This window comes from Hirundo rustica, chromosome 2 (genome assembly GCF_015227805.2).
Source record: "Hirundo rustica isolate bHirRus1 chromosome 2, bHirRus1.pri.v3, whole genome shotgun sequence".
Classification (NCBI taxonomy): domain Eukaryota; kingdom Metazoa; phylum Chordata; class Aves; order Passeriformes; family Hirundinidae; genus Hirundo; species Hirundo rustica.
Window position 1 is genome coordinate 91,371,929 of NC_053451.1, and position 18,451 is coordinate 91,390,379.

General features: G+C 39.4%; 1 protein-coding gene across 1 annotated transcript; it reads left to right on the forward strand.

Annotated features, from left to right (window-relative positions):
- Window positions 1–934: 934 nt before the first annotated feature.
- On the forward strand, window positions 935–7,513 carry SULT1C4 (sulfotransferase family 1C member 4). Its single transcript, XM_040055509.1, has 8 exons — window positions 935–975; window positions 1,444–1,621; window positions 3,276–3,413; window positions 4,761–4,858; window positions 5,165–5,291; window positions 6,514–6,608; window positions 6,819–6,999; window positions 7,156–7,513. The coding sequence occupies exons 2-8, from the start codon at window positions 1,456–1,458 to the stop codon at window positions 7,266–7,268; spliced, it is 918 nt and encodes a 305-aa protein (XP_039911443.1). The 5' UTR covers window positions 935–975; window positions 1,444–1,455; the 3' UTR covers window positions 7,269–7,513.
- The last annotated feature ends 10,938 nt before the right edge of the window (window positions 7,514–18,451 follow it).

Here is an 18,451-nt window from a genome sequence, read left to right on the forward strand (position 1 = left end):
GGCTTTCATGCAGCAATCACCTGTAGGCTGAAGCCCTGCTTCCTGGAAGGTAGCTGGATCACCTGCTGATGGGAAGTAGAGAATAAAATTTTGGGATGTTTTTCCTTTACCTGCACACACAGGATCTTTGCAATTCAGATTAGATATCGGGAAGAAAATTACTTATTCCAAGACTGCTGACAATGAGGGAGACAAATTAAAATAATCTTGCTGGAGTTATTGACTGACATTTTTTGTTGTTGCCAGTAAAGAATCACAGTTTAGATGAGAATCCCAAGTGTTTTTCTTTCACAGGATTAGAAAGGATTTCCTAAACCCTCCCAGAAAACCTGTTCAGCTCTTGGCTGGTGCTGCATTTCCTCCTTTACTTTCCTCACACTGATAGGAAGAATGGAATCTCCACCCACACAAGTTTTCAACCTACTTGTGCCCAAAGATTTAAGTTCCTGCATAGTTATTGGTACAGCCAAGGACTGAAGACATTTAAGGAAAATTTCTCTGGCAAGTTTCTTTTTCCTTCTTTTTTTTTTTTTTTTTTTAAATTTCTTGAGTCACTGCCCAGCCACCAATCCAACATCTCACTCCACTCAGCTGAATCTGTAAGAAATTGCTGTGAGTAAACAAGAAAACTAAATAAAATATTCTAGGAATGTTTGCTGTTGGGATTGAAATGTCTTTTTTAATGGCTGATATTTTTAACTGAGATTATTTCTATAGCCTCTCCTTAAGCACATCTTTCCTCTGATCAGACTCTGGAGCTCTGAAAGTTATGTGGAAGACGTGTCCCTGGGAGAAATCAAAAAATCAGTAACTAGTTATTGTAAAACAGATTGATTCACACAATTAAAGGCTAACAATCCTTAGTTAATGATCAAACTAGTTCAGGTTATTTATGTGCAAGATGTTTCAAAATACAGCAGAGTTCCAAGAACGAAAAGATCCAGTAAGGAAACACAGAAAAGGTCTGCAAATACTGTAAGTATAAGGCACAAAGGGTGTTAGTAGGCGTTTCTGTTTATTTTCTTCACAGAAGAAGGGTTGGGTCCTGTACGCTGATTTCATTGCCAGCTGTTATTCTCTGCCTTCTTTTGAATCACACCTCTGACTACATTTTTTTTTGCCTTTAGAAGCCCTCATACTGATCATTGGAATTTTACACAAATGTGTTTGATATGAGAATAATGACTTTTTTCTCTTTTTGTGTCTGAGTAAACACAGTGATTTTTGGAGACACAGAAAATTACCACTAGCAATACACCATGCATTTCTGAAAATGAGATCCAGCTTTAAGAAGTCTATATATGGATTCAGATAGGCCAAATCATGGCCAAAGAAATCAGAGGACATGGAATTTGATCAATAAGAGAGACCTCAAGATGAGTAAATTCAGATTTATTTTTTTTTCAGAGCAACCATATTAATTCTAAGCCTTTCTTCATGCAGTATTCATTGGCCATGGATAAAATGAAGGATTTGAGTCTGAAAGAGACAACTGTGCAATCTGAGTTATTTGAAGTGGAAGGTGTTCCCGTCACACAACCAATTGCCAGCATTTGGGACCAAGTGTGGAAGTTCAAAGCCAGGCCTGATGATGTGTTCATTGCAACCTATGCAAAAGCAGGTTGGTGTGGGTAGGAAACAGAATAGAAAAGTTTGGCATGGTGCTTATTGTTGGGATTGAGATCTATGTTTTTTCTATTGTGACTGATATTTGTTCAACTCAAACTAGACATATTTTAAAGAGATGGAGCTGTGTCAGCTGTGACTAGTAACTCCTGACTTCTTTGATAGATGCATCTGTTACTACTGAAGTACAAATGGCCATAGTCTAATGACCTATAATTGTTACCTTTAATTGAGATTATATACATTTACATAAGTGACAACAGAAGTTTTCCACCAATATGTAGTGATTTAACAATGCCTAGAAAGAAGTGATTATTACTAAGAAATAAGAGAAACTGACTGTATGACTGTGGAACATATTACGTATTTGGGGAATGATTTCTTGGGTAAACTAGTTCTGATTTCTGAAAATCAATTAATTCTTTTAAATAACCAAATTAATTTAATAATTTTGACTAATAAAAATAAAATACCACCACTGATATTAGCTATCTAGCATTTTACTCAGTGATTAGACACTATTTCTCCTCTTCATCAGACCCTTTATACATACTACACAAGAAAACAATGAGTAACAAGCATCAATATTAATTTGGTATTAATAAATACATGTGCAATTTTGGAGATTCGAGAACAGATGTGGGAGAATTTGATCATCCTAAAAAAAATTATTTGAATTAGCAACAATTTTTAGGGGTTGTTTTGTTGGTTTTTTTTCAGTAGGGGAAAAATACATTTTTAACAAAAAGACACACCATTAGTTTTCTAAAACCTTGAAAGCTTTTGATTTACTGCCTGTATACTGAAGGCAAAATTACATTATTTTATCCAGCTAGGATTAAAACCTTCCAGCCACTGCACTGAAAACAAATAAAATTAGGATTCTATTTGACATTATGGCACATCTGTGTGAAATGCATAACACAAGCATGTTAAGAAGGGCTGAGTCTCCTGCCCAAATTGTTTTCCAATTTGTCCCTTAGCCTGTTCTCTAGCTGACCCACCACAGTACCTCAGAGGAGATGTGGTTGACACAGCGATGACAGCTATAAAAGAAAAGAGACACATGAGATACACTATACTGTAACTCTTACGAAATGTTGCAGTCACTCAGGCAGATGAAACATTTTACAGACCTTCATTAATGTGTTTCAAATGGAAACTTTGCAAATACTGCCACATTTTTGTATTTCCAAACTGTGTGAAATTTTTACTCACTTGAAGTTCAGGTATTGCATTTTTTTTTACTCAAATTCAGTATAAAAACAAAATTTAAATGCATGAATTTTTGTGAGAGATGAAAGAAGGGAGTTTCATTCCTCTGCAAATAATAATACTCTCCAAACAATACTGAGTTTATCCCAGCGTTTTTGTTGGTTTTTTTTTTTTTTTCAGTACTGGTGTGGGGGCTATTTCTTTAAGCAAGAACTCAGTCTAAAATGGAATTCCTGAATTGAGCTTTGGGAATTATCTTTGGTGCTTAATTATGCATTTTGCCTCTATTATACTTTCTTTCTATTTTGTCTATTATTTTCTATGCTACATTTTCCCCCATTAGCACAGAATCCATTATTCTGGCTTTCAGCTCCCTTGTAGAAGAAACTCTTGACTATCCTGGAGGGAAACATCTGAACACTTGACATTTTCAGGTACCACATGGACACAGGAGATAGTGGATATGGTTCAACAAAATGGAGATACTGAGAAGTGTAAACGTGAGACTACTTACAAACGCCACCCTTTCCTCGAGTGGTATTTGCCAGAGCCTCCATCTCTACGTTACTCAGGTGAATACTATTTGTATTTTAGACAAAATGAAACAAAAAAGCACATAGTGCTGATGCCACAAGTTTCCTGGAAAAGGTCCCACTTGCTCTGTTCTTGAACTAAGCACCATTCTAACTATTAAGGACCAGTTCAGGTGCTTTAACATAAACATCTAGTGCTACTCAAGGCACTGCAGGTCTGGCAGGTGTTATTGCTTCAGGTGCTATTGAAGACCATGATGTTTTGGAGTGGTACCTGAAGCTGTTTCTGATACTCCACAGTATCTAAACCAGCAGGAGATATGTATAAAATGGCAACATGGGCGCACTTGAATGCCATTCTGTGATTACAGGCCGTATGGAAGAGAAGCCTATGTCATGGATGTATTTCACAAAGTTGCGTTACGTTTTCAGTGGTTTTGATACTGTTTCAAGTAACTGCTGCTCAGTTCTAGGGTCTAGTCATCTAAACAAGCTATGGAACATTCAGGCAACCAGCAGGCTTCACTGGTTTGCAGTTTCTTAGAAAAGCTTTCCCCAGCAAGGGCTCCATTTCCACACAAATCATTGTCAGACTCTTACATTTGAAGCTAAAAAGCTTGATTGGCTCTGCAGAAGTGGGTTTTTTTCTTTTCTTTTCTTTTCTTTTCTTTTCTTTTCTTTTCTTTTCTTTTCTTTTCTTTTCTTTTCTTTTCTTTTCTTTTCTTTTCTTTTCTTTTCTTTTAAGCTAGACTGTGTTGACACAGAAAGAGACAAAAAAAGGTAGATGACAGAGGATGATAGATGATGACAGGGAAAAAAACTAATGAGTTTTTATATATATTTATATATATATATATTATATATATATATATATTTATATTTATATTTTTAATATATAGTCCCATATATCCATAATTACTGAAAATCCAGTCCCTCTCCTAATTTCTCTTTATGTGCTACCCACAAAGTCTAGTCAGCCATCATATACTTGTATCCTAGAAAGAAACTAAAATTTCTTACCTGTTAGGTGGAAGGAGACCACTAAATATTGCAAAGGAAAAAATTTGGTTGGATAAATATAAATCAATATTCATCATCATCCCCAGGAGAGAAGGAGTTAGGAATGGGCCCAAGAAAGCAAAAAGATATAAATCAGTGCTTCCCCTTTTCTACTCAAATACACAGGTAAAATTTTCTCTAGAATCATTAAAGATGCTTATGTAATGTTGTATATGTTACCCTGCTATGTAAGTGCTTTGGAGACGAATGATCAATGCAAGGTGAAGTGCTGAAAAATCACAGTCACAATCACAGGTGTGAACACTGGAAAGAAGTGCTAGTGCAATTTAGAAAACAACTCACATCTCATAATTAAACATCCCACAGGTCTGGAGTTAGCTGAAGCCATGCCATCTCCACGAACAATGAAAACTCATCTGCCTGCACAGCTGATACCTCCGTCCATCTGGGAACAAAACTGTAAGGTAAGGCTGAACAGGCTGACTCCACAGACAAAGAAAGTGACATAAGCCAGGACAGAATATGTTTTCCAGAATCTCTGGGAAATCAAAAGATCTCCAAAAATGTTTTCTCATTAATGTGGAAAGTCTGTGGGAATCTAAAGTCATGACTAAGTTACCTGAGCTGGACTTTAGAAAAAGGTAACTTCAAAACAAAACCTCTTAAACCTCTACCAGCAGACTCCAAAAGAAAACACCACTAGATGTTCAATATCTATATTTTTATGTGCAAGTTAATTTCTTTCTCTCTCTCTTTTCATATCAATAAAGATTATCTATGTGGCAAGAAATGCAAAAGACAACCTGGTGTCATACTACCATTTCCACAGAATGAATAAAGCATTGCCTGATCCAGGAACCTGGGAGGAGTTTGTGGAGAAATTCATGAATGGAAAAGGTGATTAACTGCAATCAGTTGTATAAGAGACTTTGATAATTTTAAGAATGCATGGCATTGATTTATTAATTTAAGTTATAGTTTGAGATCCAATGCAGACACTGTGGAAGGATATCTGCTAAAGGTGTTTCAGTCATAATTTCTCTTCATTCATGGGTTTTTATTATTACCTAAAGGATTAAATCTATCTTTATGCTCCCATTTTGAGAAAAAATAAAAGCACTACTCTTTATTCTGTTATAATTCAGAAACATATACAACAATTTTCAGGCTTCATCTCTTCTCTCTGAGATTAAAAGAAGCCATTTGAAATGGTTTAACTGGTTTTACTCTAACCTGATAAAATTGGAAATTTAAAAAATAAGTGGAGAGTTTCTGTTGCTAGAAATGTGCAGTGTGAATTTGATATAAGGGAGTCTTTGTACCTAAATTAATGTATCTAAAAATCAGGCATATCAACAAAGATAGTTATCTAACTAAGGGCAGGCAACCCCAGAAGCTGATTCTTCCCTTTCCAAAAGAGGTGCAGATATCACAGGACATCTAAGAAACAAAACGTGGTCCAGTGGGTGGCAGTTTACAGTTTGGGATATTAAAGCTTCCTTAGGTCATTAATATTTTTTGCCACCATGTAGGCCTAGAAATACCACTGTCTGGACCAGCGTGAGAGTCACATGTCCAAAGGAGACCTTATGCCTCGTGTTTAAGCAGCTCAGCTTGGGAGCCATCTGTCCCAGTGCAGGCATACAGAACATACCTACTTCTGTCTTAGCTAATCATTTTGACACTTGCTTGAGGGAAGCAGGCACTTCTGATAGCATGGCAAATATTATAACCAGGTAGAATCATAGAATAATGCAAGCTGGAATGGATTTTTGTTGTCCATATGGTCCCAAACCCTGCCCTGCTCAAAGCAGGGCCAGCTAAGACAAGTCATGTCCAGCTGATCAAATGAACACTGGAAATGTGTGTTTCCGTTGATTATAATGCATCTGCATTAGTTGCCCTCTAAAGTTACACATGAATCCTGTTCTGAGCATGGATAAATAGCAAAATGAGGGATTAATAGCAAAAATGCTGTAATAAGCACAGAGCACAGCCATACTGATTCAAAACCAGCTTGAAAATTCACAGGTACTGGTTAAGAGGGAAACATGAGTGCCACATGTGTTAAAGACAGTTGGGGCATTTACAGCTGCTGCTGATGTCGCTTCTTTTTCAGTCCTCTGGGGTTCCTGGTATGACCATGTAAAAGGATGGTGGAAGGCAAAAGATGAGCACCGTATTCTCTATCTCTTCTATGAAGATATGAAGGAGGTAAAAGGCTGAAAATATTTTTATAGAGCTCTGAAACCTCTAAGTCTTGTAGATACTAACTAAAAGCAACAGTTTTATATTATAATGCCAGTATCAGTAAACCATACAATAACCTGATCTTCTCTGTCTGTGAATTGCAGCTCTCACACAACATTTGATTTCTTTGCTTTTCCTAGCTCTTTGTCTTATCCCATGTAATTGTGTCCGCAGAATCCAAAGCGAGAAATTCAGAAGATTGCAAAGTTCCTGGAGAAGGATCTGAGTCAGGAGGTTCTAAACAAAATAGTCCACAACACCTCATTTGAGATAATGAAGGAAAACCCCATGGCAAATTACACTAAAGACTTTCAAGGAATAATGGATCACTCCATTTCCCCATTCATGAGAAAAGGTTTGTTACTGACATCAACTCGTTCTGGTTGTCATTCTGTTTTGAAATAAGCATTAAAGTGCAGTGATAAGTTGTGGATAATGAGCTTCAGGTAATACTGGTAAATCAATCTTTTCTGGTTTTATGGTGGTTTTTTGTTGGTTTTTTTTTTTTTAGGGACTGTTGCAGACTGGAAGAATCATTTCACTGTGGCACAGAATGAGAAATTTGATGAAGATTATAAGAAGAAAATGTCTGATACCTCTCTTGTTTTTCGCATGGAATTGTAATTATTGCAATGGAAATTAATGATCTTCAGCCTTTTCCATGTTATATATTTTGCTTTTCCTTCACAAAATGCCCCAAAGTGTCCCTAAGATTCCAAGATCTCTTTTTCACACATCACTGATTTTTCATTATTGGGAAAGTGCTCAAATTATGCCAAAGTTTTAGTCTCCCTGATGAAAATAATTCCACTGGACAATTTTCAGTCACCCCTACCACAGTAATTTTCAGCATTAATAAAAATATTTCAGACATGCTGTGGGTTTTGATCTTTGTAAAAGTTGATATTGCTGGCATTTTCAAATCAAACTCTAACAGAAACTACAAGCCAGGAAAAAGGGTGTTAAAAGAGTGCAACAGGTTGTACAAACATTAATCAATAAATAACAATATACAAATTTAATGGTGGTCAAGGTATAAAGAGAGGAACAGAAGTGTACAAAGTAGAATAAGTTTCTTTTTCTCTCATTTTAAGTTAGACATAAGAAATGCCGTTGAAATGAAAGCATGTCCAAAATGAAAACATTTCCAAAAACATTGAACACCCATTACTTCCTCTGATAAAAGTTGCTGAAGGGCTACATAGAGACATTTATCTACAGTCTAGCTGTGGGCACAGTAGTCTTTATTGCATCTCACATGTGCTTTCTGAACTGGATATCATAGTGCTCTCCTAACATCTGGAAAATTCTGAAAGTCGGTATGAACTAGGTGGAGAGTAAATGCCGCAAATGCCATCTGCCTCTTCACTGTTGTAAAAGTGTTCATCAGATGCCTCATATCATTGCCTCCTCCTTTGCTTTACTCTTAATCAAATATATAAACATCTTGTTGAGGGTTCTTAGTTGCAATAGGGCCTGGTGGATGTTGGAAAATAGAAACCAGTTCTGCTTTAGCATTAGCACCATAACTACAGACATGCTTTGAGCTTGTGCAAAATTAACTAAAGCAATTCATAACCCATTTAATTATAGGCAAGTGTTACCAATCCACTTTTGGATTTAAAGTGCCATCATTGAGCTTGGCACACAAAAAAGGCCACAAAGACTTCCTGCTTAATTGAGTTTGCACTCTGAATGTTAGAGGGAACAGAATGTAGATTACAGCAGCTAAAGGAAAATACTATCTTATTCTCATTTAGCCTAGTTTAGTCCAGTTTCATACAAAAAATGTTTGCTGGGGATATTTTTTGGCTCATGGAGAGTTAAAAATAAGTTAAAAGCTGGAGCAATATGAGCAGCTGTCAAATGCAAAGCTCATTTCACCCTGCCTATTTAATATCTAAAGTGAATGCAGTCATAAAGGGCAGCAATACCTTGTATCAATTTGAAAACAAACAAAAATTTGCCTGTTAAATGTAGTAGTTAGGTTGTCCTGGCCCCATAGTTTTCCCCCAAAATGCAAGAATCACTGAAACTGAAAGCATATATTTACTACATTACTGTAATTTTTAAAATTTTTTTTAGGTCGACAGATTCCTGCCCACAAGACTTCAGGTTGACAGATTCCTGCCCACAAACAAAGGATGTCTCAGTGAAATGACTCCCCAAGAAAAAATTATCTGTCAGAGGCACTGCTGTTCATGACAGCAAGGCTAAATACCAGCTTGAGGTGCTTTCTGCTGCTTGCTTGGGTTTTGTTTATTATTAACTTGATTTACTATCTCACCAGTATGAGGAAAAGGTGTTGCTCTCTCAGATACTTCCACTCTCTTGGGCTGCTCCATGAAACCACAAGTCAGCACTGTTTGTCAATCTAATCCTCATTCAGTGCCACAAGAGGTATCAGTAAATGGAAAACATGCTTAACTCAGTAGTTTGGTGACATTTTATCAGCAGTGCTGTACAAAAGGTCACACGGATGACCTGTTTGCTTCTCCCTTGAAATCTCAAAACTACCAGAAAAGCAAAATGCTGACAGTGGCTGAAGCCTGATTTGAAAAGGAAGTTACATAGCAACTGCAAGGGTAGAGGCACCATATAATAAGGGACTCGTATCACATTGGAAAAGTCACCTTTGCTCTCACTTCCTTAGGTAACCAGCTGCAATTCAGCAGCTATAAACAACAGATAAAAAGTATCACAGGTCAAACTGCAGTCCTAGAATAAAAAAGGGGAGAATAAACACTTGATGTGTGGCTACATAAAGAGTGGCTTTTCTTATTTTATTATTCTTCTATATATTCAAAAACAGAAATCTTAACTATTTTGACAAAATATAGCTGTCAGGAGGATAGAAAATTGGGGAGTTTCCCCTTTGTATGCCTTCTTAAGCCACCATAGCTGAGAGATCAACTTATGGATTCAATCATGATTTGTAAAATGTTCATAATTGTACTAGAGTAGAACTAGAGGGAGTAGTTTGTTACCAGTGAAAATTAGTTTACCTGTAGTTATGAAGAAAATTTGGGGAAAAAGTTGATGGGTTGTATGCATCCCTCAAAGAACATAGATTCTACCATGGTTTGGTGTCTATTTCGACTGTATGTCAAAAGACGTGCATATGCTTCTGGACAGATAACTGAGGATGCCCTCATCTAGAGTGCCTTTAGCTTCCATATCTGTAGGTGTCATGGGTTGGCACAGTTTAGTTTTTAGTTAGGGAGGAATGTGAAGTCTTACCCTGTCAGGACCTTGAAATTGTTTCAGAAAGGACAGGGACCTATCAGAGCTAGGTTGGGATATTGGCATCTGCTTTGACCACTGAGAATGTTGAATGCAACTTTGGGAAGTACCCATATGTAGTGGTTTCATGTTTGCCAAATTCTGGTTGCCAAATTTAGTGTAGCAGTCTTAGGGTTTATTCTCTTTCTGTGGGAGAAAGATTACGAGAAAAGCAAAGCAGACTCAAGCTTAAAAATACACAAATAGTTTTATTAACACACACTAAAAGAATGGAAGAAGAAAGTTGGGAAAAAAACTAAAACAAAACTGAATGAAACTCCAAAAACATTCTTCCCTCCCCATACAAACTGTTAACACTCCTACAAAACATCATAAGGAGACAAAAAACTGTGATTTTCAGTCAGTTTCACCATTTGAAACTAGTCTTTCACCAATCTTCAGGAGAGGAGTCTCTCTTAGAGTCATGGATCCCACTGACAACATAAACAGTTTTCTTGTGGGTTTTAACTGTCACAAAAACAGCCGCCCAGGGAAACCTGCCTTTGTGACCCCTCCCATTAGCAGGTTCCCAAGCTGCGTATGGGTCATGGGTCTTAGACTTTTGCATACTGGGGTGTCACCATTTAAAGATGAATAACTCCAGAGGCAAAGGATTCTTCGCCTCAAGGAACAGAGATATCTTCTCACTTCTTCACTGGTGCAGAGGGCTTCTCATCTCCATCTCAATCTCTGTTCAAGCATCTTATGGGATTAATATCACTTAGTCCATCACTAACACCTTTGCTCAAATCCACACACAAATCTAAACAATCATCTCCCCAAATGCATATCTTTCCCACGATTTAAAGGGATAATTTAAATATAGAGTTCATTTCCATGGCTCAATAAGAAAACCAGCCTATAATGGAATCGTGAACTCCTCAACCCTTGTCCCAATAGTCCTTTCATTCTCGCTACACTGACTTCATGCTGTGTCTTCTCTATGTTCACTCTGTCCCTTTCTTTTCTCTCTCAGGGAAGGGTTAGGCCTTGGAAGCTTCATGTTACCAGAAAAGGGTTAAATCTGCCCAGAGTCTTTGTCTCTCTCGCTGCAGCTTATTGTGTTAGATTTTCAAGGCTGCGCTGGTGAGGGCGGGAAGAACTCATGCAGAAACATCAGAGATCAGAGGACCCAGGCAGTCCGGAATCAAAAAAAAACCAGGCAGGATCATAAATGCTTTTTTTGCCTACCCCTCAGTTTATCAGGGCGGGCCCCGGCCCAGCCAGGCCCGTAGCTGCTATCAGAGCCTGCCCGGCCCCGTGCTGGCAGCAGATGGGCCCGGAGGCACAGCCCGGCCAGGGCCGCTCCTCTGGGCCCGGCTCAGCCCACACGGAGCTGATGGAATCCAGCTAGGCCTTGGGCCAGCTTTCCCCCAAAAAGCAGGGGGGGGTGGGGGGGGGGGGTGGGGTGGGAGCAGCAGGCCCAACTCGATGTTACCTGTTGAGCCAACCAGGAGAAAAAGGGCTGACCTGCAGGAAATCAGGTTTTTTTACATGGGTACTTCCCAAAGTCTCATTTGACATTCTCAGTGGTCAACAGATGCCAATATCCCAAACTAACCTTCTGATAGGTCCCTGTCCTTTTATCATGGGTTGGCACAATTTTGTTTTCTGGTTATAGAGAAATGTGAGATGTTTTTTCCCTGCCATAACCGCGGAGTGGTTTGGGGGGGGGAGGATAGGGACCTATCAAAAAGCAGGCTGGGATATTGGCAGCTAAGTTGACCAATGGGAAATGTTGATGCGACTTTGGAGGGGACATTTAAAACTGATCTGCTGCTGATCAGCCCTCTCTTGCTTTGGAATCAGCCATGAGGTAACATCGTGGGCGGCTGGCCCGGGTCAGGCCCTGCTGCCCCTCTGGGCGGCTGGGCCGGGCTCAGCCGGGCCTCTGAGGGCCGCTGCCCGCACAGGGAGGGCCTGGGCCGGCTGAGCCCCTTTCCCCTGCCACCGGGCAAGGGAGAGGAGCGGATGCAGTTTGGCAGTGCCGGGCAAGGGAGAGGAGCGGATGCAGTTTGGCAGCACTGGCCACGTGCTCAGATCGCGGCAGAAGGGGCCAAGCCATGGCCCAGCTTAATCGCCGCTGGCAGCAGAGAAAGAAAGCCTGCAGCTCCATAACAACTCTGAGCCGAGCCACCCTGGATGAGACCCAGGGGTGGAGAAAAGGACATCTACCAGCTTCCTCCATCAGCACAACTTTGCATTTTCTTCAGCTCCTGCAGCCTCGGCGCTTGCACGTGGCCCTTGCAAGCATGGGCAGATTTAACCCTTTTCTAGCAACATGGAGTTTTTAAAGCACAATTCTTCCTTGAGAGAAAAAGAAAGAAAGAAAAGAGAGTATGTGAAACAGACACCGAATGAAGTCAGTTAGATGAGAAGTGAAAGAACTAATAATATTGGAATAGGATTGAAGAAGTGGACATTTTTAACAGAACTTCACTAAGGTAAATTATGGAGAAATAAACTGTTCTTTGCAGCATCTTAGTGTTGTTGGGTAGAATGCTATTCAAATCAAAATTGAGAACTGAAGTAATTGAGATTTATTTAGGAACTTTAAAGCCCCCACTCCTGGGTTAAAAGGAGGTTTCAGCCTTTGAGACAAAGATGATTTTAGACTAGAAGAAGTATTCGTAAATAGTACTCCAGGTACACTGAGAAGCTTTGCTGATAGAACATCACAGTCTGCGAAAACTCCGGGCAGCAGCAGATGTGTGACATTAGGAGCACTAGACTATTTTGTCTTGTGGCAAATGTCTTCATAAAAAATATTAGAGACTTCTCCTAAAAAGTAATGAGTAATTATGCCTAAATAGTGAAACTGACTGAAAATCTCAAGTTGTGTCTTTCTATGTTCTTCAACAAGAAAGTTAATAGTTTGTAAGAGAAGAGAAGCATGTTTTAAAGTGTCATTCTGTTTTAGTTTAAGTTTTCTTTTTCTCAACTTTCTTTTTTTCTTTCATTCTTTTAGTGTATGTTAATAAAACAAATTTAGTTCATTTTTTAAGCTTAAGCCTGCTTTTTTTTTTTTTTTCTCCTAATCTCTCCCTCCCACTAAAAGAGAATACTAAAACCCCTACACCTTTCTAATGCAGTTCCCAGGTCCTGACCTGGAAATACATTCCACATTTCTCCATAACTAAAAACTAAACTGTGCCAACCCATGACACCATATAAACCCTGATTTTGTTCAGGTCAGCCCTTTTCCTCCTGGTCAGCTGAACAGGTAACATTGAGTTGGGGCCTGCTGCTCTGCCCCCCCTTTGCAGGAACGAGCTGGCCCCAAGGCTTGGCCAAGCTCCATTCGCTCCCGGTAGGGGAGGAGAGGTTGTAGCTTAACATCAACTACTTTTTAAAACCTCCCCAGAGCCCTGGAGCCCCCAGAGCAGGGGGGGGATATCCACCAGGCCCCTGATAACAGCTGTGGGCTCAGTTGGGCTGAGGCTGCCCTGAATGTCACTGAGGGGTAGGCAGAGCTCTCCCCTCCTCCCCTCCTCTGGTGTCTCCTAGGCAGAGAAGAAAAGAATGGAAAGGAAAAGCCCAGCCGATCTGAGATGCAGCAGGAGAGAGACTGCTGTCCTTGCCCAGGAAAAATCACATGGCCACTGCAGGCCTGGGCAGATTTAACCCTTTCTTGGCAAGATGAAGCTTCCAAGGCCTAACCCTTCCTTGAGAGAGAGAAGAAGGAGACACAGTAGATGTAGAAAAGACACCGCATGAAGTCAGTAGAGCAAGAGTGAAAGAACTGATTAAGATTATTAGAAAGAGGGATTGAGGATATGGACCAGACTTTTAACCAGACTTCTCTGGGGTAAACTATGGAGAAATGGACGGTTTCTTGTAACATCCTAATGTTGTTTGGGGGAATGTTGGTTCTAATCAAAGTTGGGGATTGATATGATTGAGATTTAAGTGAGAATCTTAAAGCCCCTCGCTGCTGGGGTAAAAGGAGGTCTCTATTTCTTTTGAGATAGAGACAATTTTGGAGAAGAAGAGAATCCTTGTTTTGTACTAGAGGAAGCATTATTAAAGAGTACCCCAGATACACTGAGAGGCCCATGAGTAGCCAAGGGAAAGGCTCCTAATGGGTGGAACAACACAATCTGCAAAAAACTCCAGGCAGTTGGAGATTTGTGACATTGAGAGCCACAAGATCAATTTTGTCTTGTGGCAAATATCTCCATAGGACTCTAGAGAGACTCCTCTCCCAAAGTGATGAAAGATTATGTTTAAATGGTGAAACTGACTGAAAATCACAGGTTGTGTCTCTATGTTGTTTGTAAGAAAGTTAACAGGTTGTTAAGGGAAGGGATGAGTGTTTTGAAGTTTCATTTGGGGTTTTTTTCCAACTTTTCCATTCTTTTAGTGTGTGTTAAAAAAACTATTTGTTTATTTCTAAGCTTAAGCCTGCTTTGCTTCTCCTGATCTTCTCCCACAAAAAGAGAATAAACACTAAGACCACTACACTAAATTTGGCAAACAGAATTTGGCAAACATGAAATCACTACAGTAGGTCTGTCAGATGGTATGTACGGAAGAGCTTTAAATGATGTGTTTGTATATGGAGATTTTTTTTTACTAATACCAACGAAAGTTGGTAAGAGATTTAATATATTTTTACCTAAGATACTGTAAATCAATGAGCACCTGCAGGAGATTGTACATGTTCAGCCAAATTATTTCAAATAAATTAAACTATAGTGGCACTTCTGATGCAAACACATGACTGTTTACTGTGGAGATAAAACTGTACAGAACTATATTAGACAGAAGTCTTAAATATACATCCATGCTTTATTTTCATCCAGTTATCTACATGCACAGTTTTACTAACCTTCTCAGGTACAATATCTTCAATGTCAGTTTAATAAGACTTGTGTCAGTTTAGGTATTGCAATCCCACAGCAACTTCTTCCATGCTGCTTGTTTCTTCTTTTAGAAGAGAGTCCACCTGCTGGGTTTTGATAGTGCAGAAACTTTGTTATTCATCTCTAAAAAATGTTTCAGGGTCAGTGTTGATTAACACATGTTAACATTAATGCATGTTCAGGTGGTTCTGTTTTGTAGCTCTGCATTAACAACTAGCAAAACAAATCCTCCCATGGGAATGACTAAAGATTCCTGCCTCAATATAGACTGTTTAAAAGACACTGCTGTATTAATCCTAGAATAGTCATAATTCCCCCTAAGCTTGGCTGTCGATAGCAGCTAGGGGAGATATTTTACTTTCACATGGAATGCAACCATTTGTGAAAGACAATGAAAGAAGCATTGAGCTTAAAACAATTAAAGAAAGAAACAGAGAAGGGAGATGTTCTATCTTCCTAGCTAGCATTCAGAGATAAAAGGACACTGCTCTCCTTTCCACAAATCTAACTGTAGATAATCTGCTTCATACTTTGAACTGAAAGTCTCTGTTTCTTCAGTTAGAAAAACAGACCATGCAGATTTTATGTAATTTGTCCTATCCATATAGGATATGGATATCATACTCCATATTAATGGTTTACATCAACACGTTCACAAAGTGTCTTTTCTTTACAATAAGGGTAATTAATAATTCTGGCATTTTTCAGAAGTGCATTAACATATTTTAAGCCTGGACTGAAGCTTTCATTTCCCTCACATCCTCAACGAATGCTGCAAGGTCTGTCTCGTAGGCTGTAGGTGAGCCTAGAGGCACATTGAGAGTGAAAGTTAAGCCCTTCATACTTCTAAGATGCAACCAAACTGTGCTGCCAAACTGAAAGTAATGGGCTTAGGCTGGATAACAAACAAGGTTCTGCCTGCGCTCTAGACCAAGCACTGTGTAGGTAGATCAGGAAAGTCGTCATTCAGCAGCACCCTGTGGTTAATGTCAGAGTCAAATAACTCATGGATTGTTTTGCAGAAGGGCTTTGGCATAGGCTGCTGCAAGAATAGTTGGTATCTATCAGCTGTGTGAGCTCAGACTGCCTTTTGAACTGAAGGCTCACAGTCAAATTATATCCATCTACCGGGACTGTGGAGTCAGAGGCGTCATGTCAAAAGCAGCTTCACTACATCCTGCTCTGGTACAGGTACAGTCTTAGGTCAGGCACCTAAAAATTAAGGTAACTAATTTTTTTTTATTTGTTAAAATTGAGCCTTTTGATTCACAGTAATTTGTTACTGTACCAATAGCACTCAACTGCATTTGTTATTATGTGTGCAATTAAGGGTTCTTCACATTCTATTAACAATGGAACAGGCTTTTAAAGTAGCCAGACCTCACCCCAGGTGTGAAAACAAAATGGTTCCTTGTGTGAGTTTTACACTAATCTGTCAAAAGGCTTGTTGGCTTTTGCTGATGAGAACACCAAACTATTCACCTCTGTTTCCTATTGCAGTTTAAGAACCAGAATTAAGGACTATATATACAACCTGGTTTTTTAACACCTAACCAAATCCTTCACACACAAAATGGTACTGGGTTAAATAACTCTTTCTTCACTGTACCATTCCACTCCTGTGGGAACCTACTGAACCTCAACCCAACCCAACAAAATGGCCAAAGTTAGCAAAATAATATAGTCAGCCAAATTATCTGCAGCTCATCTGCACAGGTGGTGTGCTTTAAGTTTCCAAACAGAGAGGAATATTTAAAATGCTATAAATCCATATGCCATTTTCCTTTATATTAACCTGGCATGTAAAAATGCATAGAAGCAGCTCAAAGCAAGAACTCTGACTGGCCTGGCATGGGTCCCAACTAAGAGTCTGTGATCCTCAGAACTTGTTGCAAAGACAGATTCTACAGTGGCAAGTATTTCAAGCATCTGCTCCTTTAAGCTGAAAACACATTCCCCGGTAGCAAAATTACAGGCATTTTCTCATTCTGTGCTCTGCAGAAAATTCTTCCAGGTCTACTAATTCCAGTGCTAGTGAACAAGCATTTGTACCCTGCCTTGATGTAAGGGCTAATTACAGCCCTGTGGGACTTGGCTTCTCAATGAAAGCAGGATTGAAAATTAGTTATGCTATGCCCCAACACATCTCATAAATCTCTTGGCAATCTTCTTTTACATAGACAATGCTATTTAAAAAGATGAATTAATTATCTTTTACAAAGATAATAAAATCATGGGATATATAGACTATGTAAATTATTCTTGTTTTTCTCACTTATCTTGTCTCAAATTAGCTGCACTTATTATTATGCATCAGCTTACTGTCTCCTTCCAGATAGGTAAGACACAATTCACAAATTGTTTAAGAAAATTTTATCAGACTATTGGAGGTACGGATCAACATTTTTCCCCACAAAATTGAGAGCAGCTTGCACTTTTTTGTAACAAACTGAAACAATCAACAGTCAAAATCCTCAATCTTTTTTCTTTTAGTTATTCTAGAAACTTTTAAAATTCTTCTACCATTCCCTAACCAGGATTCTTTGCAATTGTTGTTGCAATTCAGGACCAGAATGAAAGACTGTTAAGACAGTCTCAAATGTACAATATACCTGAGCTCTGTTACATAAAATGGAGGGTTCAAAATTCAATAAAATTATTTGAATTTTACAAGAAGAATGACAGTAACCGGACTTGGAAAAATGCCATTATTCTTCTGAGACAAGCATTTCAACCAACAACTCTTTTTTTATTGAAATACATATTCTCTCATGACATTGTAATTAATTTGGTGATATTCAGCATTCACCCAGTGAACCATAAACAGAATAATATGCCTAATTTGTTTTTCCCAGGCAACTTTTCATTAAAAATCAATTACTTATCATGAAATGTGAAAAATTATTCAGGCACTACCAAAGTGCATGCATGGTTACAATGAAAAATGTGTGTCCTTTAAAGTAAGCATTGCTCCCCTCTAACACCTACTCAAATGGGCAAAAAAAGTCTCTTTAAAAACACGTAATTACAAGCCATAACACCTAGGTTCTGCTATTTACTCTGGTAGTCCACATCCATTTTTGAATTTACAGAATCATGAAATTCTTGTTGAAAGGACCCTCTGGAGATCACATCATCCAACCCCCCTGACAATGCAGGGCCACCTAGATCAGGTGACAAAGGAATGCATCCAGGTAGAGTTTGTCCAGAGGGAGACTCATAAGACCCCTGGGCAGCTGTGCCAGTGCTTCGCCACCCTCAATGTAAAGTTCTTCCTCATGTTGGGGTGAACCTTCCTGTGGTTTTGTCTAAGGCCATTGCTCCTTGTCCTGTCTCTGGGCACTGATGAAAGTCTGGCACCGTCCTATTGGCACCCGCCGCATTTATTTGACAAATAATCGCTAAGTTTCTGCCCGAGCACATCACTCTTCACCTCATGGTCTCCTTATGGAGGTAGTGAGACACGCGCCTGCATCACTGCGTTGCCTCAGGAAGAGCGGGGTGAAATCGCGTTGCAGCGTACCCCCGCCCCTTTGTCCTCTTTATAAGGCGGAGAACACAAGACCGGCAGCCACGCCCACTTCCCGGCCCACGGCCCGTTCCGGACGGGCCCTGCCGCCGAGGCAGCGGGCCCTGGCCTCAGCCCCGCCCGTCCCCCGG